Source organism: Phyllostomus discolor, chromosome 6, assembly GCF_004126475.2.
Source record: "Phyllostomus discolor isolate MPI-MPIP mPhyDis1 chromosome 6, mPhyDis1.pri.v3, whole genome shotgun sequence".
NCBI lineage: Eukaryota > Metazoa > Chordata > Mammalia > Chiroptera > Phyllostomidae > Phyllostomus > Phyllostomus discolor.
Genome location: NC_040908.2, coordinates 51,607,642 through 51,629,390, shown reverse-complemented (window position 1 = coordinate 51,629,390; position 21,749 = coordinate 51,607,642). Strand labels below are relative to the sequence as shown.

The following is a 21,749-nucleotide window of genomic DNA, read 5'->3' as shown; positions in this document are numbered from 1 at the left end:
CCTGGATATGAACAATAGTGAGGGGATTGCCTGAGGGAGTGGGGTGTGCTGGGTGAATGGGGGGCAAATGGGAAAAAGTCAGGACAACTGTAATGGCATAATTGATATAAATAAATAAATAAATAAATAAATAAATACTGCATGGACACCATGCTTTCCTTTCTTTGCAGCTTTTCCTTTTCCTTTTCTTCCCATGGACCACTAACTTTGATATCCTCCATCACCTTGCACATGGTAAAAATGCTTGTAGAATTTGGTGGAAAAACATATTTCATCCAGAGAAAGAACTCTGCTTTCTCTTCAGAGTTTCCTTCTTTGGAGTTTCTGTCCCCATCATTCCATCCATCTCCACCTCCATGTGGATGTCAGCATACTTCCCCCAAAGGCACTTCGCCAGAACTTAGTCTCTCTGGGTTTAGCATTTAGTTTTGCCTGCAGAGTTCGTCTTGCTCCTATCTTCCCAGTCTCCCCTTCATCGTCCATAATACCACTGGTTGCCTGATTCCCTGCATTTCCAACCCTGAAATTATCTTTGATTCTTTTTAGGTCTATCAGGTTATTTTCCTAATTATTTTCCAAGCTCTGCTCACCCAACTCCACTGGGCCCATTAACCTCGACCACCACTCCTTCCTCCTCTCTCCTGTCTGTCTCAGCGGGATGAGTGCTCCTAGATTTTCTCTTTCATCAAGTGAAAGATGGAAGAGAAGTGTCCGTCTCCCCAGCCGCCCCGGCGCGTTGTGAGGCTCCAGTGGGAGGCCTAGTCAGGAGTCTGAACACGCACGAACCACACGAGGCTCAGAGTAAGGAAGGAATCCTTAGCGATTATTTTACAGAAGGATGAGATGCCCAACGTGGCTAACACCTGGTTCCCGTCACAGTCACACTTGTTCTCCAGCACCTCTTACATTACTCCGCTGTCGTTCGCGTCTTCCTTCCATCACACCTTTGGTACCGACTCAGCCAGTGAGGGCTGCCCCCATCGCAGCACCACCTTTTACCTGTCCTGGCTCCGCACCGCAGTTCCCACCCACCAGCGGCAGAATCCGGAGTCCCTCGGGAAAGCACGGGCCAGCGCCCCCTCCCCGCACCTCATGGGCAGGTCCCGGCCTCTCGGCGCCTCAGGTCCCAAAGCCGTAAGACGGTAGAAGTGGAAAACGCCTGTGGGAAAGGCCGCGTCTCCGCGTGCGAGGCAAGCGTGCCACGCTGCCCCGAAAGCCCGCGGCGGCCGAGAGCCTCGAGGCCGGCTGCTACTCCTGCGTGGCGCAGCTACGGCCGCGGAAAGGGTAGGCGCACGCCCCTCCGCCCTGGCCGCCGCGCTCCAGGCAGCGCTTCGAGACGGAAGAGCGCTCCGCCAGCCAGCCAGGCGCATCTCACACCACCGAAGCCAGCCCGGACACCGAAGCCACTTTGTTGTCCTCGGCCCAGGGCTGCAGGTTCTGCAGCGCGAAGAGTGACGAGTTGTGCAGGCACAGCGGGTCCGGGGGCAGCGGCGGCCGCAGCGGCCGCGGTAGCGCGTCCTGCTGCAGGTGCAGGAGCAGTCGGCCCGCGCGGTGCCGCTCCGCCTCGCGCTCCTCCGCCGTCTGGCGCCTGGACGGGCGGAGATGGGGAGTCAGCGAGGCCGGCCCGGGTCCGGCCCTCGCCCGCCCCGCGCCTCACAGCCGCTTGGCCCGGCCCGCGGTCCCTCCCGCCCTGCGCCTCACCGCCACTTGGTGCGCCGGTTCTGGAACCACGTCTTGACCTGAGCGTCGGTCATGCGCAGGGCTTTGGCCAGCGCCGCCCTCTCCGCCGAGGCCAGGTACTTCTGGCGCAGGAAGCGCCGCTCCAGCTCCAGCACCTGCGAACGCGAGAAGGACGTGCGCGGCTTCTTCCTCTTCGGGGGGGTCCGGTTTTGGTAAGGGTGGCCGATGCGGCGCGTCCCGGAGAAGGGGGAGAGCGCGGCTGCGGGGAGGAAGACAGAGCGGGGCAGGGTTTGCGGGGCGGTTCGAAGTGTCCCTGAGAGGAGAGTGCGGCTGCCCAGGACGCAGAGCTCCCGCGCCCGGTCCTCGCCGGCGCCCCCAGCGCAGCCCCGCAACAGCAGAAGCCTCTAGACCAAACAACGAGAGGGCTCGGAAGAAATGGCCCTCCCCCTCGGATGACAGAGAATTGGCCCCATAACTTCACCCTGCTCTCCCCGTGGTGTGGACAGTGGACTGCAGAGAAGAGCGCGGGCATCGACGGCAGCTCCCTTCCCGTCGCCTCTCAGCAGTGGGACCAAGAGATACAAGATGGGAGGGGATCCCCTGAAATGATCTGGGGGAGGAGTATGAAAGGGGACCTGGATTTGGATCCGAAGGATCAAAGATGAGGAAACCCGGCGAGTGAGTGGCAAGACGATAGAGGGGTTGGGCAACCTCACCGGTGAGACGGTCCTTGGCAAAGCGGCGTCCGCTGTCCATCCACGGGAAGGTGAGTCCCGCTAGGCCCCCGGCGCCGCCCAAGCCCGAGGGGCCCGGCATCGCAGGCGCGCCTCCCGCGGGCGGCGGCACGGGCAGCGGGCGGTGCGCTGGGACGCGGATCACGCCGCCCGGGCCCACGCCGGAGCTGCCGGGTAGCGGGCCCAGGGAGCCTGAGGGGCCGTAGCTTGAGGCTCCATGAAATCCACCTGAGAACGCCGCGCTCTCCCCGTGGCCCTGGCCCGTGCGACCCGGGCCTAGACCGCTCCCCGGGGGCTCCGGGCAGCTCAGGATCTGATCAATGCCGAAGCTGATTGGTTCATGATGCGGGAGGTTGTGCGAGGCCAGCACCGCGGGTTCCATGGGTCCAAGTCAGGGAAGACCGCAGCAGGTTCGGCGGTTGTGGAGGGCGCCCCAGGCAGCTCTGGGGGCGCAGCAGCGGAGCGCACAGGGCGGCGGCCTCAGGGGCCCGCGGAGCCGGCCGCGGCGAGGCGCCGGGCCCCCCAAGACAGCTTCATCCCAGGGGACGGGGAGTAGCCGCGCCCATGTCGGGCTCTGCTGGGCGTCGGTGCAGGAACTCGCATCCCGAGGGAGCGCGACCGACCAGCGTCCCGGGAGCGCCCTTCTGTCTCTGAAGCGCAGATGGACGCTGGGCCGGCGGGGCCTGTGCCGGAGTCCGGGGTGGAGAGGGTTGGCAGCCTCTGGCTGGGGCAGTGACTGACAGATCTGCCTCGAGTGGGCAGTGGGGGCTGGGGGGAGTGTAGGGGCGGGGCCCGGCCCATTAAAGGGGAAGAGACGCCTGTGTGCGCCAAGCGAGGGGGAGACTGGGAGGCCGGGGCGGCGGGGGTGGGGTAAAGAGGTGGCGAGGGTGTTAGGAACCAGGCCCAGCCCGGGAGGGGCCAGAGCATGGGACGCTACGCGCTGAGTCAGCCGAGATGCTCATGGCTACTCCATCCTCGCCGGCCTCCGCCTTAGGGCTTCCTCGCAGGTACCTCTTCCCACACCCCCCATTTTTTAGCCTCCCGATGGGTCCTGCCTGCGGACTCCCGGATTCGTTGTGCCCCCCGCCTAAGTGCCCTCGAAGACCAGATCTCGTTGTGGCTTCTTGGATGCGATGGGAAGCTGCCGGGGAACGGCGCTGGCGACTTGAAGGCCCAGGAAGAGGACAGGTGTGGGAAGCGGCGGCAGGGCGCGTCTGGTGGGCTAGGGCGCGGAACCACCACTCCCGGCCAGGGCCTCCTGGCCTCTTCCGCGGAACCCCTAGCTCCTTTCGGGAGCGCCAGGAATCGGTGCCCTGTTTCTCAGAATTTCGATTTTCTCAAATCGGCGTAACGCGGACCCTTGGCTCAACTCCGGCCAACACAGTCCGGTGTGAGGTCGGGGCTGCCGCTCTGCCCCCGGCCGGAGGCCGCCAATAAGGGACTCTGCGCCTCCACTCTGCGCCTAGGAAGCCTGTTCTCACACGCCCCCCCCCCCCCCCATCCCCACCACTACCACCACCAAAGGCGGAGGGCCAAATCGCCACAGGAGACACGTGGTACCTCAGTGGAGCCTTCGGAGGATCCCAGCCGCCTCGCTTCCCACAGACGCTTCACCCCACCCAACCGCAGGAAACTGTGCCCGGAGCGTGTCGGAGAAGGGAGGTGGGGAGAGGCCGAGGCAGCCTGGTGACCTTATGACCTCTGGTGGAGGACCCAGGAGGTGGGAGTGTGTGAACTCGGCGTCCTTCGCGGGGATGGGACCCCTGGCCGGGCGGGCCCCTTCGCCTTAGACCCGCCCCTGCCGCCGCCCGGCCCGGTGCAGGCCGCCATAATCGGGTTAGCTGGGTCGGAATTACATTACCTTCCCCGGCCTGCCCCGGCCCCGGGGGGGCCCTGGCGCCTCCAAGCCGGTGAGACTGGGCGCAGGGAGGGGGTGTTCCCATCATGCCACGGCGGTTTGGCACCAATAAGCAACTTGGCCTGCCTCGGACACGTGGTGGCCAAAGGGCCCCACCCCACTGTGCCAACCCTAGGCCCTCGACTCCAGCCCACTCCGTGCTCAGTACCAGGCTGCTTGTCATCCCGTGGGAGCCAACATGCCTTCTAAGTCTAGTAGATGGGTCTCCCTGGGAGCAGGAATCTTCCAGTTGCCTCTCCAGGGTCTTCTGGGAAAGGCTCTGCCCCTTCTTTCTCCCCAGCAGATGGGCTGGCAGCCTGGTGCCTGGGGCAGGGTGAGGGGTCTTTTCTCTCCAGGGAAGGGAGGGATGATATTTGGGCATCTGGACAGGAAGATAAAGAAAAGACAGTGGGCTCTCTCCCCACCCAAAGCCACTAGCCCCTCAGTGTCCTCAGCAGCCTCTGTCTGACGTCTGGGGGAGGGAGGCAGTGGGCATTAACATGTGACATCCTTCCCCAAGCTTGTCCACACCCATCATCTAATTTCTCAACCTCTTAACATCCCCTTCTCTTTCTCAAAGATTTTATTTATTTTTAGAGAGAGGGGAAGGGAGGGAAACATCCATGTGGGAGAAAAACATGGATCAGTTGCCTCTCCTACTGGCCCTGCACTCCATTTGGGGACCAAACCTGAAGCCCAGGCATGAACTGGTGACCTTTCATTTTGCAGGTGATCTTTCACTTTGTGGAACAACACCCGACCAACTGAGCCACACCTGGTTAAAGCAGCAGCCCCTTCTGAGACGAGGGTGGGGAGCTTCTGCAAATTTGGCAGGTGTTTTTACCTTGGTGGAGAAGATAGACATTATCACCTTCCTTAGCCCTCGAAGAAGCCCAAGCACCCTTTCTCAGCAATAGAGGAATGGGGCTGTTAGAGGGGCATGAAACCTGCTATTCAGGCAAAACCTTCAGAGATAGTTAGGCTGGATCCCCCTGGATGTGAACAGAAATGCTAGGGAGACAGAAAAGTGAAAAAGCTTCTTCAAGGGACTGGCCTGCAGGTCAGGAGTTTGTCCGTCCCTTTCCCCACTCTAGGAGGTGGGCCTCTGAGGAGAGAGTAGGCACTAGTGTACCTCCAACCAAGTCGAATAAATAAATCCTGGGATGAATGTGAGCGAATCAATGAAGGAGAGAAAAGGCAGCAGGGTATAGACCTGCATACCCACTTACTGTACACCCTGCCTTTTGAGGCCAGCACAGATGGCACTGCCACCCAGAGGCACCTAACTGATCCTTTGAGGAAAATGTCTAGAAGTACATACCAATCTCCTGGGGAATTTTAAAAAATATTTCAGTGTCCCACTTTAAGAACAAAGGGCTTTCATTTCTGTCAGCCGCAGCCCTAGGAGTTTCTCTGCTTGCCTTCACCTTGCCAATTCCCTGGAAAGGAGGGTTCCTGCTAGTTTATGTTGAAGACGGAGGCTCTGGGGTCAGCACCCCCTCACCTCCCATACCCACTGCTTTGGATCCGTCTCACCATCTCCACATGCACGTGGCCCCCAGCTCTTCAAGTTTTCCGATTTCAAGCCTGCAGCTTCACAAGAGGCCACGTCCCCAGCCCGTGCTCCTGCACCTTCCCCTCCTTTCTGTTACTGGTATTGTGTCCTTCCCTTGAGATCATCCCCACCCCTGTGCCATCATTTCTCTCATGAACTCAGTCCTTCCTACCCTCAACTGTCCTGGGTCACTATTATCTAGGCAAAGTCTTTGCCTGACTCTTCATGAAAAACTGTTTTATTTTCCCTTTTAGTGCTCATACCCACTGCCTCCATTTTCTCATTATTTATTCTTTTACCCCACAGCAAGCCACCTTCACTGCACAGACTCTTGCTCAGAGAGTTTCAGTGTCCAGTGTCCATTACTCGGGAATCTCTGATATGCTTTACCTTGTTGATCAGCAACTCTTTGTTGAAATGTCCCTTATTTTGGCTTCCATGTGTTGTCTCCTACATCTTTGGACTTTCATGGTGAAAGCTTATGTTCTTCCCTCCACTGACTTTCCTTCTTCCACTGTAGACTCTGAGCATTCTTCGGATCTCAGACTTCAGCTTCCTCTCTCCCTACATCTGCTCAGGTTTCATCTATTTCAGTAGTTTTATCTATGACATCCACCCAGAAAACTCGAAGACCTCCATCCCTGTTTCTGACACTTGTGTTGTAGCCCACCGTTATGGCCTTCTAACCAACTCCACCTGCCTTTGCGGCAGCCACCTCAAGTCCAGCAGGCTGGAAGACAGGCTCCCCTCCCAAGCTCCTTACTTACTTCCTCCTATTGTGCTTTTCTTTGAAATATTTCATATACAGCTCTTCCTTACCATTTCTACTGATAAAAGCCTCATCTGGGCCAGCATCACTACCACCTACTTTCATGCATTCATCCATTCATCCAGAAAATTTTGACTGAATACCTACTCTGCACCTGGCACTGGAAATATAGCCCTATAGACACAACAGGGGAAAAAAAGTCTCTGCCACTGAGAAACTTACATTTTTGTGGAGAAGGCAGGTGTAAAACAAGAAAAATACACAATATATTAAATAATAATAAATATTAAGAAGAAAAAGCAAGGAAGGGGGAGAAGTGGAAAGGTGGGGAGCTGTGATTTACCTCCAGTGATCACAGAAGGCCTTGTGGAGTACAGACCGGAAGGGACAAAGGAGCCATTTGGACATCTGAGCGTTTGGAGTTGGAGACCCAGTGGGAGGGCACCCTGGTGCGTCTGCGGAGCAGACAGTGAGGGGTCTGGTGTGGCTACAGAAATTGGATCACTGAGAAACTGTGCAAAGCTTTATAGACCATTGTAAGGATTTTCCTTTTATTCTGATTTTAAAAAGGAAACTATTGGAAGATTATAAACAAAAAAGACACCCGATTTTTTTATTTTATTTTAACAGTTTTTTAAAGGTAAACCTGACATACAATAAAACTGCACATATTTGAAGTATACAATTTAATAAGTTTTGACATAGATAAACAATCAACACAATCAAGATAATAAACATATTCATCAACTCAAAGAAACTTTCCTTGTATCCTCCCCCTCCCTCCCTCCTTTTTTTTTCTGGGAGAGGGTGAAGCAGTCCCCCACTACCATAAATTATGCAGTCAATTTTCCCACATTTGGCGAAATCACAGGGGTCAGCGCACACGAAGTACAATGTTTAAGCCTTACCCTAGGGAAACCACCTTGGTGATCATGGTATCTCCTCTGCCAGATAAGTATCCTTGTATCCGTTTTTATTCATATTTTATCAGAATTACTCTGAGCTGCACTGTTGAGAATAGACTAAAGAGGGGGCAACAGTGGAAGCAAGAAAAGCAGGCAAAATACCACTGCTCATCCAGAGGATAGATGATGGCATCTTGGACCAGGGATGTAAGCAGTGGCTATAGTGAGAAGTAGTTGATTAAAAAATCACTACTGCCACAACCTCTTGCTGCTCATCCACTCCACTCTGAAGATAAAAGAACAAAAGTGTTTCTTTCATTGGGTAACCCTCTCCAAGGGTCGGCTAGCACCCTACGGCCCACAAGCTAAAAGTCCTAACTCTGTAAGTTCCTGCTGCTTCCACCACTACTCTCAAATGCACAAGTTGGCCTGCTTCCTAGCCCTCTCCCATCACTCCCCTCCACTCAGCCTTCCTTTTCTGTTTCCACCACACTTCTTCCCGCCCCGCCCCCGTCCCCAACTCTAAATTGTCCCCACACGAAGTCCTACTTCCTTCAGAAAGCCTTTTGGGGTCTCCACTGGGACCCCAAAAAGCTTTCTCCCTTCTTCAACCTCCAAATGCATTCAGTGTTAAAAAACTTCATAGAAATTTATCCTTATTTTTTAATCCCACTGTAAGTTCCTGGGGACAGCGGTGTACAAGCTTCCGGGGCCCCCTAAGTTTTCCCCAAATACTGGGCTGAGCTTACACTACTGCAGGGGCTCGCTGTCTCAGCTTGTGTGTGTGCGGTAGTGTCCTAGTCGTCCTCCCCTCCTCCTTGGGCATCTGCTCTGCATTAGTCTGTCCCAGGCCTCCGCAGGCGCCTGTGATTGAATCATCATCATTAACGAGGGCCTGCCCCCACCCCGTCCCCGGCGGCAGGGGAAGGATGGGGGTGGGGGTAATGTAAGATTACTACCAAGTCTCTAGGGTTCCCTCCTCCCCGACATCCTCTCCGAGACTCCGCAAAGCCCGGGAAAACTCCCGCTCGGGAGTTGGGGGAAGGCCCTCCATCGGGATGAAGCTCCTTAAGGTCAAGGCGTCAGCAGAAGAGGGCGACACTCCCAAGAGAGGGACCGGGAGGGGTATTAGCCGGGTGGTTGTCACAGGAGCTGGACGACCCTGAGCGGTGGCGGGTGGAGACCATCGGGCCTTTTCGGGTAGGAGGGGACAGTCTCTTGCTGGCTCCAAAAGTTAGTCCCGAGGTCCGGTAGAGTCTATTATGATGATTACTACAAAAGGTCAGGGAAAAAGGGCTCCTCCCCACGCCGCCCCCCTTCCTAATTACGGGGGAAAGAGGGGGTGGGGCCACTGGGGCTCAGGTGAGCACACGGGGAGAAAGGACATGGGCGGGGACTTACAGAGAGTCAGCAAATCCAAAAAGACCTAAGCCCTCGTTGCTGGGTGACAAGTCCCGCCCTGCAGGCGGCACCGGAAGTGGCAGGCCGGGATCAGCCTTTAAGATGGCGTCTCCTCAGGGGGGCCAGATTGCGATCGCGATGAGGCTTCGGAACCAGCTCCAGTCAGTGTACAAGATGGACCCGCTACGGAACGAGGTGCAGGGGCGGCAGGGTTACTTCTGTGGTCGGTTAGCGTTGCGAACTGGGGCCGACTAGAGGACAGGCCTTGGCTGGCCGGGCGCCCAATGCGCCTGCGCAGGGACAGGGGTTCCAGTGCGCCTGCGCGATTGCGGTCGAGTTGCCAAACTCCGGGCTAGGACGCCTGCGTACTGTGCCGCCCACGTCTTGTACTCTCCCCTAGGAAAGGAAGGTCGGGCGAATCCACGTGAAGGGAGTCCCCGCTGTGCGCAGAGCCCTCTCCTGAGCAGAGGGGTAGTGTCAGCCCTGGGGAGCTAATCCCCTGCTGACCGCGCAAGGTGCGGGGCTTGGCCGCGGGGAAGGCGCAAGGGTTGGGGCTGGGAAGGGTGATCCATGACAGAGGTTGTTACTGCAGGAGGAGGTCCGAGTAAAGATCAAAGACCTGAATGAGCACATCGTCTGCTGCCTCTGCGCCGGCTACTTTGTGGATGCCACCACCATCACAGAGTGTCTTCATACTTGTAAGTTTTCTGGACCCTGACTGGTTCTTCCAGGCCCTAGTTCCCACCAAGCTGGCTGTCAGCCTCTGTACTTACCTGCCCCAACCACCCAGGCACCTCCTCCAGTCCATGAACCTGATTCCCAGAGGGCCTGAGAGTCTGCTTTTCTTTTCCTGCAGTCTGCAAGAGTTGTATTGTGAAGTACCTCCAAACCAGCAAGTACTGCCCCATGTGCAACATTAAGATCCACGAGACACAGCCACTGCTTAACCTCAAACTGGACCGGGTCATGCAGGACATCGTGTACAAGCTAGTGCCTGGCTTGCAAGATAGTGAGTGACCAACCTGACTCTGAGGGGCTTCTAGAGGACTGATGCTGGGTAACAGCTTGAGGTGACAAGGGCTTTGTGGGACTCATGTAGGTAAAGAGGTTGCTCTGACCACTGTGGCTCAGTTGGTTGGGCATCCACCTGCAAAGGAAAAGGTTGCCAGTTCGACCCTTGGGTCAGGGCACATGCCTGGGTTTCAGGCAGTCTCCAGTTGTGGTGGGTACAAGAAGCAACCAATCAGTGTTTCTCTCCCTCTCTTTCTCTCTCCCTTCTCCTATCTCTAAAAATAAATAAATAAATAAATAAATAAATAAAAATATTTTAAAATAAAGAGGTTGACAGCCAGGAGGACAGAATGAAGGAGAGCTAATACTTTACTGCCCATACTCCACTGCCTTCTAGGTGAAGAGAAACGGATTCGAGAATTCTACCAGTCTCGAGGCTTGGACCGAGTCACCCAGCCCAGCGGGGAAGGTATGTCGCATGACATCAGGAGGGTAAGGTAAAGCCCCCAGAACATTCTTCCTGCCCAGTTTTGCTTTCTGGGGAAAGAGGACTGTGGAACCTGTGCTGCTACTCTATCTTTCTCAGAGCCAGCCCTGAGCAACCTCGGCCTCCCCTTCAGTAGCTTTGACCACTCTAAAGCCCACTACTATCGCTACGATGAGCAGCTAAGCCTATGCCTGGAGCGGCTGAGGTGAGGGGCAGGTCCTGGGCTGTCTGAAGTGACACTGTCAATGACACAGGGCCAGGGAGGGGCTCAGGGAGAGGGCTCCCAGTAAGGGAGTGTCTGTTCCCTTGAAGAGAGTCTATCACAGCTCTGCATGGGGATAAAGGAAAGATAGGGCTCTCTAACCTATGTCTGTTTCCCCCCAGTTCTGGCAAAGATAAGAATAAAAGCGTTCTGCAGGTGAGAGGGGCTAAGGGAGGGCCTCTCTAAGGAAACTCACTCCCCCAGGGCCCTTCCCTCACACACCTTGTCTTCTTCCTTACTCTCCCCACCCCCAGAATAAATATGTCCGATGTTCTGTTAGAGCTGAGGTTCGCCATCTCCGGAGGGTCCTATGCCATCAGTTGATGCTAAATCCCCAGCATGTGAGTATTCCCACAGTAGGTTCTTTTGGGAGGGGGAGGGTCCACAAAGGGAAGGAAAGAGGTTAGAATGGACCAGATTAGTTATTGATGGCGTGAGAGGACAGTTTGTAAAACTGCCCCTATCTCCCTGCCAGGTGCAGCTCCTTTTTGACAATGAAGTACTCCCTGATCACATGACCATGAAGCAGATATGGCTCTCCCGCTGGTTCGGCAAGGTGAGCCAGGTCCAAGGCAGTACCAGGGCAGGGGTGGGCTGAGGGGGCCTTTCAGGTAAGGACTCTCCCACTGACTACTCTCCCTCTTGCTCTCCCCTTAGCCATCCCCTTTGCTTTTACAATACAGTGTGAAAGAGAAGAGGAGGTAGGGGCCAAGCCCCTATCCCATCCCTCCCCCCTTCCCTCCCCAGATATTTATGTGAAATTAATTGTGGCTTTATTTTTTTGAAATAAAAACTTTAATAAAGCACTTGTCTTCCTTCTTTTCTACCACACCCTCATGCTTTGTCCTATGTCTTGCTTCCCTCAGAAATCCTCTGAGTGTCATCAAGAAGGATGTCCCTCAGTGAATGACCAGAGAAGAGGGGTAGAGGACCCTATACATGTAAAACTCAGAAAGTGAGCTAAGTGAGGCCAGGCCACCCACATCAGCTGTTTTTGGTGAAGGGAAGTTTTTCTGGAGGGGAGCTTTCACTGTCTTTGGATGTTGCAACCTGTGATGCAGGCCTAAGTAGAGGGTTCCTGATTCAAGAGTGGTGAGTGTAGGGCTTGGGTTGGACAGTGGCCACTGCAGAACTGAAGAGTGATATTTTAAAGAAAAACCCAAAGATTTGGACTGTGAGGAGTCTAAAAAAACAGGGGCATGGGGCACACACAGGGATAGAGTTGGAGACCTGGCTGCGTATACAAGATTCAGTGAGCCTTCAGGTAGCTGGGTTAGGGGAAGCCAGGCTGTAGAGAGTGAGCTGGTGCCCAGGAGAGCAAAGGCAACTCTAAGGCACTCTACAGATAAATCAGCGAACATTCCTTGTCCTCACGAGTCTGGCCATCAGCACTGGGCTCTGGAAATGAACCCAGTCAGTGTCCCTGTTCTCCAGGCCTCTTATTGGGATAGCCAGAAACTTGCCTGACTGGGATAGTAACAGGAAGGCTGAAGGCTTAATTAACAAATGGGCTGGCACAAGTGGGATGGAGCAGGCAGCACAAATGTTACCATATCCCAAGTTTAAAACCTAAATCACCTAGCTGAGGTCTGATCTCCAAGATTCTGAAAACTTCCCATGTTTCAGGCCTCATGCCCCGGAATGCCTCCCCACCCCTAGCCCCCTCCACACTCAGCTGTCCTATGTGTCATCTCCTCCAGGAAACACTCCCTCAGTCAGAATCAGTGCTTCTTCCACAGACCTTGGGCCTGTCTCTACACCAGCATATGAGGTCTATCCAGAAAAAGTCCAACCATTATTAATATGAAAATGGTTTGCATGACATCGATGTAACCTGGCAGCCAAGGAGAGTTGACTGAAAAGCACATGCATGAACAGTGACAGCTTCACTAGTCAGTGAGGGTGGTAGATGCCATTGAGTGAGCCTGTGTACTGTGTGGCTGGTGCGTTCAGAAAGACTGAGAAAGGAGGGGTGTCCAACCTGCAGCCCATGGGCAGCAAGCTGCTCAGGATGGCTATGAATGTGGCCCAACACAAAATTATAAATTTACTTAAGACATTGAGATGTTTTTGTGATTACGTGTCACAATGTATTTAGTATTTGGCCCAAGACAACTTTTCTTCCAGTATGGCCCAGAGACACCAAAAGGTTATACACCCCTGGAGTAGAGCAACAAATCTGCCTCAAGTTTTGCATTAAGTTTGATGATTCAGAAGGCTGCAGCTATGGGCAACTGGTGATTGACAGCTTCATCAGCACAATGCGCCCACTCATGTATCAGGTCTCCTGCAGAGTTTTTTGGCGAAATACCAAATCACCAGGTGACTCAACCTCCAATAGCCCAGATCTGGTGCCCTGGGGCCTGCCTTTTCCCAACACTAAAATCACTTTTGAAAGGGAAGAGATTTCAGATCCTTGATGAGATTCAGGAAAATATGATGGGGTAGCTGATGGTAATTGGGAGAACTGTGTGAGGTCCCAAGGTGCCTACTTTGAAGGGTACTGAGGTGTCATTGCCCTGTGTACAATGTTTCTTGTATCTTCTTCAATAAATGTCTCTATTTTTCAAATGACATGGCTGGATACTTTCCAGACAGACCTCCTCTCAAGATTTTGGATTAATTCTGTCTATCCCAGAGTTCCCCACCCTCTTCTGGAATTTAAGCTGCAGCAGAGCACTCTGCGTTCAGGCTCTTCCCAAGGCAGTTCATGTGTGAAAGGGGGTTTTGGGAGAGTGATTTGGAAAGGAGAGGTGTGAACTAGGGGGAAAGAGAATAGAGACACCTCTGGGGGCTCTTCTTTGCCCAAACAGCTGCAGGAATTGGGGAGTAGTCTGGTTGGGGTTTGTCTTGGGTCAAGAATGTCCAGCTAGAATATAAGGCTGCCAGAGACCCCTAGTCCTGAACACCAAGCCGGGAGATGAGGCTTCTGATGACATACACATGGCTTGTGGCCAAGGAGCAGCCAAAGGCACTCAGGCCTAGACCTGAGGTGGAGCAGCTGCCCCACCTCATCCCACCTTAACGGAGCCTCATTTTCGCCTGTCAGCGACTGTGGTGGCAGCAGCTGTGGGGCATTTTCCCAGGTTGCTGATGCAGGCCAGCTGCGGCTGTGTTGTGTCTCTCCGTCTCTCCCTCGTCTACAGGCTCTCATCAACCCCATTCCTGGTCTACTCCACGCAGACCCCATCTCCTGGGGGTACTCAGTTCTCTGCCTGCGCCAGGACAGGTGAATCAACTCCTCGGGTTCTCTTGGGCTCTGCGACACAGCACACGTGCACTGGCCCTGTCCCCAGGGCCTTTGACCTTGAAGTACTTTCAGGTGTAGGCGTTAGTCCTCACCTGCAGGGCCCCCCGCCACCCTCGCCATCCCTGTGGGTGCCTCTGCTGTCCTTTCTCACCTAGCTGCTTAGGCCTGAGGGAGGAGGGACCAAGATTTGCACCCCCACCCCACCTTTGGCACTGAAGGAAACCATCCCTCTCAGCCTAGCCAGTCACTCCCAGGACTGGGGGGAGGGGAGGCAGGGGTGAGGATAATGGACTTCCCTGTGACAGTGAGTCTCAGGGTGTATGTAAGTTTGTGTGGGGGCGGGAAGTGTCTGAGTATTCCGTGCTCCCCCGTCCCAGCCTGCAGCACACCCTCAGCTGGCAGCGGTTATGCAGAGCTTGTGAAACAGTGTAAAAGAACAGAAGGAACTCAAAAACTTGAGTCCCTAGAAGTATCGAATCTAAAATTTCAGTGTTTAAATCAGTTCACTCTGCAGTAACATTTTCTGAAAGAAAAAACCACCCCAGAAGTGTGCAAGATGGATGGATGCCCCGCCCAAGCTCCTCTGCTTGGAGTTTCCTCCCTGAACCCCCACCCACTTAGCTCGCAGGCAGGCTAAAGGTTTGAGGGGCAGGGGGCGGGGAGTGGCAAGCACATCTCTGAGACTGTCCTCTGCACCTCCCCAGGGGGGTTATTCTGGGGATCCCCATACGTGCCCCCTCCCCCCCACACATGCACACAGAATTCAGGGCAATGCCTGGAGTGAGAAATCCAAAGAGTAAAAGCGGTTTATTGAACAGATCTCCGTACCAAAGAAGAGGAGTGTATCTGGAGTGGGCCTGGGTAGAGGAACTTGCCAGGTGAGAGGGTGAAAAGGGTAGAGTGGGTGAGAGGTGTGGTGTCAGGGAGTGAGAGATAAGGTGGGGGTGATGAGGAAGGAGAAATCAAAGGGGTGATGAGGGCAGGTGTGAGGAAGCATCATTAAAAGGGATCTGAGCCCTGACTGGTGTGGCTCAGGTGGTTGAGCGTCACACCGAAAAGCAAGAGGTCTCCATCCGGGCACATGTCTCAGTTGTGGGTTCAATCCACTATCCTCAGACAGGGCACATACGAACAGGGGGTGTGGAAGAAGCAACCAATTGATGTTTCTCTCCCTTTTTGTCTCCTCCCTTCCCTTCTCTCTAAAAATAAATAATTTTTAAAAAATTGAAGGGAATTGAGACACCTTCCCAGGGGAGTGAAAATCTGAATGTGGAGCTCTCTGCAAAGGGAGAGGGCAGAGGACCCCTGAAGTGTCTGAAAAGAACCAGGAGGGGAATCTGAGGGAGGCTCGAGGGACTACTGCTCGAGAATGCTGGGAGAGGAAAACGCTGGAGGGCAGTGGTGAGTGATTCTGTCTGTGGGTTGCTCCGGTGAGGACCCCAGGCAGGGAGGGCTGGACCACCGTTTGGGGAGGAAGAGGTACACATCAAGGAGCACCAGAGCCTGTCTCCCAAGGGCTTGGGGCTGGGCTCCCAAACTGGGGTGGGAGTAGCCTGAGACAACTGAGCTCCCCTGCAAGCCCCAAACCCAGGCTTAATCTCTTAATCTTCCTCATTAATCACTCACCCTCCTCTGACCCACTCCTAGGATCTGGTTTCTCCCCAGCTCGGATTCCAGATGCTTCGCTGGGAAAAAGTGCCCCCCTGTGGCCCCACATTCTTCGGGACACATCGCTGGCTGCTGGGAAGACCTCAGTTGGGCTCTGCTGTCAGCAGCCTCCTCCCATTACTAGTCTCTCTCACCCTCTCCTCCCCCAAACTCACGTGGGGATTGCCGAACCCCATTGTCCAACCCCATTACCTGAGCCCACTTGCAGGGCAAAGAAGGTAGGCAGCAGAGACAGCAAAGGCCCTCGGGAGAGCCCCACACTCCCCACAGACACACACTGGTAATCGAGAGCAGAAGGGATGACAAATGCCACATAGAGGGTGCAGGAGTGGAAGTGGTAGTGTCTAGTGACAGGCCTGGGACCTAAGCTAGCCAGTTCCTGCAGCCTCCTGGGACCCTCTTTAATTTCAGATTAAGTGAAACCACCAGGGTGGTTCAAAGGGCTAAGGCCTTCAGCTAGGAGGAGCTCTCCTGGCCCTGCTCTGCCCCCCACCATTGACAACCAATTAACAAAGTCCTGAGGCATCTCGGCTTTCTGCTGTGGCCTAACTGTGCTCTCTGACCCATTGGGCTGAGTTGCTCAGACTGTTGCAAGGGCACTTTGCAAGTGTCTGTGTGTGTATGGGGGATGGGATGGTCAGTGGAAGGAGCTTCTACTAAGACCCTTTGTTTCTCCACCTTTGTTGGGTGGACTAGGTGAGTGCCTCAACCAGCAGTTCCCTACCACCATGATCAAAGCGTCTTCCTGTCTCATCAAGGATTCTTTGGCCCAGGTGCCTCAGATCTCCCAAGCTCTGTTTGGGGCACCCCAAATACTGGCTCTACTTGCTCCAGGGACTAGACAGGTGGACCCAGAAGATCACTGCACAAATGGTGGGAGGCACAGATGTTTACAGAGACTAGCTGACAGAACGGACGGTCCAGGGATGACCAGTTGGCTTCTTTATGGCACTGTTTGAAAAAACTAGAAGAAACCCATCACAGAGAGTTCCGAGCGTGAGTTGCCCGGAGTGGCGGGCCTCTCTGTCTCCAGGCCCTGACTCCACTCACTGTCTTGGTGTGACGTGGGAACAAAAGCCTTGCCTTGTTGGGCCTTCTCTGGTGCAGTGGCACTGCCCCAGAACTGCCCTGTTCCTATAAACGAGGGCTGTGGAGGTGCCCGCCATCGTGTGAGCCCCAGACTAGATTAGCTGTGGAAGAGAAGAGAGAATGACACACGGGATGCAGGTACAATGGGAATGAATATCCCAGGCCTTGGAGTTTGGCTTGGCAGGGGTTTCTGTCCTGGAATCAGGTTGGCTGGATGAAGCCTGCCCTTCAAGTCACTCATCTATAAGGCAGCGGCCCCTCCCACCACGGCTCCTGCCTGCCGGATTCTGGGCCTCCCCAGGCTAGGAAACCCCTGCTGGGACGACGGCGGGAGCTTAATAAGGAGACAAAGATATACACTGATAGACTGATGTGTAGCCAGAAGGCCCTCTGCGGAGGCCAGTCTTTACTGGCGAAGACTCCCCCTGGGCGGTTGCACTAGCTCTGGATTTGCTGTGTCCTCTCTCCTGAGCGCCAGGTCTCCAGCGCCTCATCAGATGTTCTGACTTTCTCAGGGCTTCTGAGCCACGCTGGGACAGCCTTGGGTCCAGCCGCAGAGCCGGCCGCAGTCCACTCACCTGTGCGTGCGTGCTTGCGCAGCGCATCCCCTGGATTCCCCCTTGCGGTCGCTCAGCCTGACCAAGTCCTTCCAACTCTTGAGTCCCCCCAGCTCCCCCCACCCCGCCAGCCGCACTAATAACTTCCAGCCGCCAGGACGTCTTTAAGAGTTTTCAGCAGAGGTGGGGAGGGACGAAGGGTCCAGGTCAGGATCCTGAGGTCCTTGCTAGGGTGAGATCGGGGATATTAGCACAGTCGCAGCCAGGGAAGCAATTTTATTGCCGACGAGTTTATGAACCAGAGCGGCGGTTAGGCGGGGAGTCTGCGGCACACAGCATCTGGGGGCCGCCCAGGAAGGGTCCAGCCAGAGTGACCCCGGGTCGCTTCGGGCAGCGCGGAGCAGCCAGGTGGCCGGACCCCGAGGGGTCTTCCACCGGCTTCTCTGAGCGCCTCCATAGCCTGTACAAATATCGCTGCTGCAGATCCACCACGGCCCGGGGTTGGGGAGTGGGGGCGCAGGAGGAGGGACACACGGGCCTCGGGCCCAGCGTGGGGGGCGGGTCCGAGGCGGGAGCCCAGATCGGGAGCCGCCCGCTGGGGCTCAGGCAGCTTTGGAGCCGAGAGCAGCGGGCGGCAGAACCGTCACAGCCTGGCCGGCCATGGGCTCGGAACCCGAGCCCCAGGCAGCCCGGACACCCTTCAGCATCGCAGACATCCTAGGCCCGCGCTGGGTCCCCCGAGGACCGTCGGCGCCGCCGCTTCCAGAGTTCAGCGCAGGTCCTACGTCGCCGCTGTGCGCGCTGGAGGAGCTGACTAGTAAAGCTTTCCGCGGACTGGACGGGCACGCCCTGCAGCCCTCTGAAGGTACAGCGCCGGCCGGGTCGCGCCCTGTGACTTGGCCTTCTCCCCAGGTCTCTCTCTCCTCCAAGTTCCTGGTCTTCACCTCTGTTCGCCCTGGCCACCACCCTACCCTGCTCCCTGCCCGCTGCCCACGTGCCGGGACTGTACCTCCAGCTCCTCCCTGTCCATTAGTTCCAGGCTCCGCAGCTGCTCCTGGAGGCCGCCAGCGCTGAGGGGCAGCACAGGGCTGTTCAGAGTTGAGCGACCCTTGGGTCCTTTCGCTGTAGGCGGGGCAATCGCCACAGAGAAAGGCCGGAGAGAAGGAGACAAAAGGCCTGAGCTGAGGCTGTAAACAAGTGAGTTAGGGCAAGGGCAGAGCAGAAAGCGATGGGAGGCGGGGCTCGGACCCCTCCCGGTAAACACGCTCCGCTTCAAACCCCCTCTCTTCTCGAGAGGGCGCAAAGACTTGAAGGGCCTTGGAGTGGCAAGGGCCCCATGACTCCGGACTTGGCCTTTTCTTGCCCTTTGTACTCCCACTACCTACCTGCCTTTCATGCTCGAGGAGGGTGGGAGCGAGTCACTAAACCAGAGTAGGCTGCGAGGGCCCAATACAACCCACGAGTCTAACGAAGGGCCCGATTAGGATCCTGTTACCCTCACCATGCCCGGGCAGCTGCCCTGCTCCGACCGTGGTTGGCCCCCACCTCTGTTGTCGGCACCAGGGCACCAGCCTGCAAGCCGGCTCAATCGGGGGCTCCCGCAGGATTCAAAGGCCCCGCCCCAGGAGGCCAGACCTTGCGCCCTCCTCCTCCTCCCCTGGTAGCATGCCCTCAGCCTGCCTCCTCCCGTTCCCCAGTGGCTGGTTCCACTTTGTGTCCCCTCACCCTTCTTGGGCCTGACCCTCCCGCAGTTCGCCAAGAGACCACGGTCTAGTTCCCGTCCCCTCACTCCCACCCCGGCCTGACCCCATCCCCAGCTTTTCCTACCGGCCGAAGCCCGATTTCTGCAGGCTGGAGACTGACTGACCGCCGCCCTATCCCCGCAGGCCGAGCGGCCCCGAGTGCTCTGGGCCCCGGCCCGGCTGGCCGCAGACGGCGAAAGTCACGCACGGCCTTCACCGCGCAGCAGGTGCTGGAGCTGGAGCGGCGCTTCCTATTCCAGAAGTACCTGGCGCCGTCCGAGCGCGAGGGGCTGGCGGCCAGCCTCGGCCTGGCCAACGGGCAGGTGGTCACGTGGTTCCAAAACCGGCGTGCCAAGCTCAAGCGCGACGTGGAGGAGATGCGCGCCGATGTGGCCTCGCTGCGCGCGCTGTCCCCCAAAGTGCAGGGCCTGCTGGCGCTGCAGGAGGGCGCCCCCTGCCTCGGCCTGGGTCCGGGCCCCGTGCGGCCTGACTCCGGGCCCCACCTGTCAGACGAGGAGATACAGGTGGACGATTGAAGGCGAAGCCGCAGCCTCGGCTCTGGAGCCCTGGACTTCTTTACCTCCTTGCCTCTGCGTTCCGAGCCCTGTCCCGGTTATGGGTGGAGGGCGGTGTCGATCCTGGCCAATTCCACTTCACAGTCCAGACGCCAACCTTTCCTAGTTGTTGAGAATAAAGTCGAGACTCTACCGAACCACGACTCAATCCCACTCCCGGAACACTAAGGGCAAAATCCGCTGGTTATTTCGAATATTCCGTGCTTGGCACTGTACGGAGCAGTTTTCTTTAACTTCTTAACAACCCTACAAGGTAGGTGATATAATTATGGCCATTTTGCAAAGGAAGAGCCCCCAGGTCAGGATTTGGTCCTAAGCGCCCAGCCAGCATTCAAAGCTACGCAGACTCGGGGCTGAGGAAGGGGATGGACCTTTGGTACCTGCGGCGAACCTCCCCTACTTGCTGCCTGGGTGGTAAGACTCCACCGCACCTTTGATCCCCCGCAGCCTCGGAAACACCGTTCCTAACCTCTAGACCAGCCTCAAACTGACGACGGCCTCCCGCCTCTTTCCTCTTTCCCCGCCCTTAGGTCATTTGTTAACGGAGCCGGTAACACTTCTCCCCGCCCTCGCCAAAAGAACACTAAGCTGAGTCACAAAGTGGTGCGCGTTTGCGGAGGGGGGGGGGGGGGAAGCGCACGACACCCATACTTTCGAGACCTTCAGTCCACAATCAGGCAGAAAATGCTCCCACTAGGACGGTGGCAGCGGCAGTGTCGGGAGGGTGGGATGGCCCGGCAAGGCCTGCAGAGGCGGAGCTTAGAGTAGCAGCCTTGAGGGGTGGAGAACCCAGCCTACCTCCTGCTGCCAGACATTCTGAGATTAATTTATTCCACTGGAGATTAACCAGCCTCCAGCAGTATGATGGGGAGGGAAGGAGAATACTCGGTAGCTACAGGCCTTCCCCTACGCCTCACCTTCCCAACTGATCAGCAGGAGACTGTGCTTAGGCCTCTTCCCTGCTTCCTGTCTCTCAGGGTCAGTCCCTCCAGTCTCCTCAGATCTTTCCAAACGTCTGCCCAGATGCCACAGTCCCACTTTCAAGGGTTCGAGGATGCAGAGCTAGGGCCTGAATTGCAGGTGGAGGTCCCAGGAGAGAATATTTCAGGGAGGGTGAACAAGGCTGGAAGGCAGAAGGAACCAGGCATTTTCAGACAATAGCTTCCACTTATTGAACATTTCCAGGTGTCTTACACCAATTAATCTTCACGATAACCCCATAAGATAATGAGGCTTTCATTTCAAGGATGAGAAGACAATCACAGAAGCCCAAGGAGACTTGGTCATGTCATGAAGCTTCTAAGTGGTGGGGTCGGGACTCACCTGTTTGTCTGACTCAGAAGCTCACGCTTTTGGCCACAACAGGTGCTGTCCCTATGACTGTGACTGGGCCTGACTGCAAGAAAAGAAATTGCAGAGAGAGGAGGGGAGAATGGCCAAGTATAGAAATTCAGGCATTGAGTGTAGAGAGTCTGGTCCTTGGAGATTTTAGAGAAGTAATGAGAGCAATGTTTGGGGCAGGTTAATGTGCAGTGTGGACGGGAGACTGAGGAAGTAGTGTATTTCTGGACACTGCAAAAGGTAAGAGCAGAGAGAATTCAGGGCCAGACTTGGAGCAAGAGAGAGGGAGGTTGTCAAATAAAAGGAATCAGTGTGATTCCCCCAGCGACCAAAAATTGCATGAGTCAGTGACAACTTTGCAAACCTGGGCAGCTGGAAGAAAACTGGCATCACAGACAGAAACAGACAGTGACTACTAGCATAGAACTAAGGATCTGTCGGCAATTATATACAATGAGCATTCTTGGTGTCCATGCTGCTCCTTCAATACACATATAGAACACACGCATACCTCCTCTGGTTCATGTCCAGGGCCCCTTGCTTAGTTCCTTTGTCCCCCTCTAAAGGTCTCTCTGGAACCTTTAGATTAGGGTGACCAACTCATTCCAGCTTACCCAGGACTTTCCTTCCCAGTTTTAGTACTGGAAGTCACATACCCCAGGAAAACCCAGTCCCAGGAAGATCAGGATGGCTCACTCTGCTTTCCAGACTTGGGGACTCAGAACTCAGGTTTCTGGGTAAACCCTACCAGTTAGCAGTGTGAGGTTGGGGACAAAGTATCAGGAGTCCTGTGGCTTTTGGAGAGGATTCCAGTCCAGAATAGGGA

General features: G+C 55.7%; 3 protein-coding genes, 1 long non-coding RNA gene and 1 other non-coding gene across 5 annotated transcripts; 2 read left to right on the top strand and 3 right to left on the bottom strand.

The window, feature by feature from the left end:
* Positions 1–1,343: 1,343 nt before the first annotated feature.
* TLX2 (T cell leukemia homeobox 2) lies at positions 1,344–4,361 on the bottom strand. The gene is made up of 3 exons (XM_028516957.2): positions 2,397–4,361; positions 1,702–1,939; positions 1,344–1,588 (listed from the first exon to the last, which is right to left on the bottom strand). Exons 1-3 carry the CDS (start codon positions 2,794–2,796, stop codon positions 1,372–1,374), a joined length of 855 nt encoding a protein of 284 aa, XP_028372758.1. The 5' UTR covers positions 2,797–4,361; the 3' UTR covers positions 1,344–1,371.
* Positions 4,362–7,423: 3,062 nt separating this feature from the next.
* Positions 7,424–9,027, bottom strand: LOC118501140. The gene is made up of 2 exons (XR_004903745.1): positions 8,942–9,027; positions 7,424–8,404 (listed from the first exon to the last, which is right to left on the bottom strand). It is a non-coding gene; the product is annotated as an uncharacterized LOC118501140 (long non-coding RNA).
* Positions 7,438–7,594, bottom strand: LOC114501233. The gene has a single exon (XR_003684983.1). It is a non-coding gene; the product is annotated as a U1 spliceosomal RNA (small nuclear RNA).
* PCGF1 (polycomb group ring finger 1) lies at positions 9,013–11,505 on the top strand. The gene is made up of 9 exons (XM_028517451.2): positions 9,013–9,136; positions 9,534–9,639; positions 9,798–9,950; positions 10,350–10,421; positions 10,539–10,644; positions 10,824–10,857; positions 10,956–11,042; positions 11,177–11,257; positions 11,359–11,505. The coding sequence occupies exons 1-9, from the start codon at positions 9,044–9,046 to the stop codon at positions 11,404–11,406; spliced, it is 780 nt and encodes a 259-aa protein (XP_028373252.1). The 5' UTR covers positions 9,013–9,043; the 3' UTR covers positions 11,407–11,505.
* A 6,420-nt stretch (positions 11,506–17,925) lies between these two features.
* On the top strand, positions 17,926–19,807 carry LBX2 (ladybird homeobox 2). The gene is made up of 2 exons (XM_028517594.2): positions 17,926–18,130; positions 19,152–19,807. Exons 1-2 carry the CDS (start codon positions 17,926–17,928, stop codon positions 19,541–19,543), a joined length of 597 nt encoding a protein of 198 aa, XP_028373395.1. The 3' UTR covers positions 19,544–19,807.
* The last annotated feature ends 1,942 nt before the right edge of the window (positions 19,808–21,749 follow it).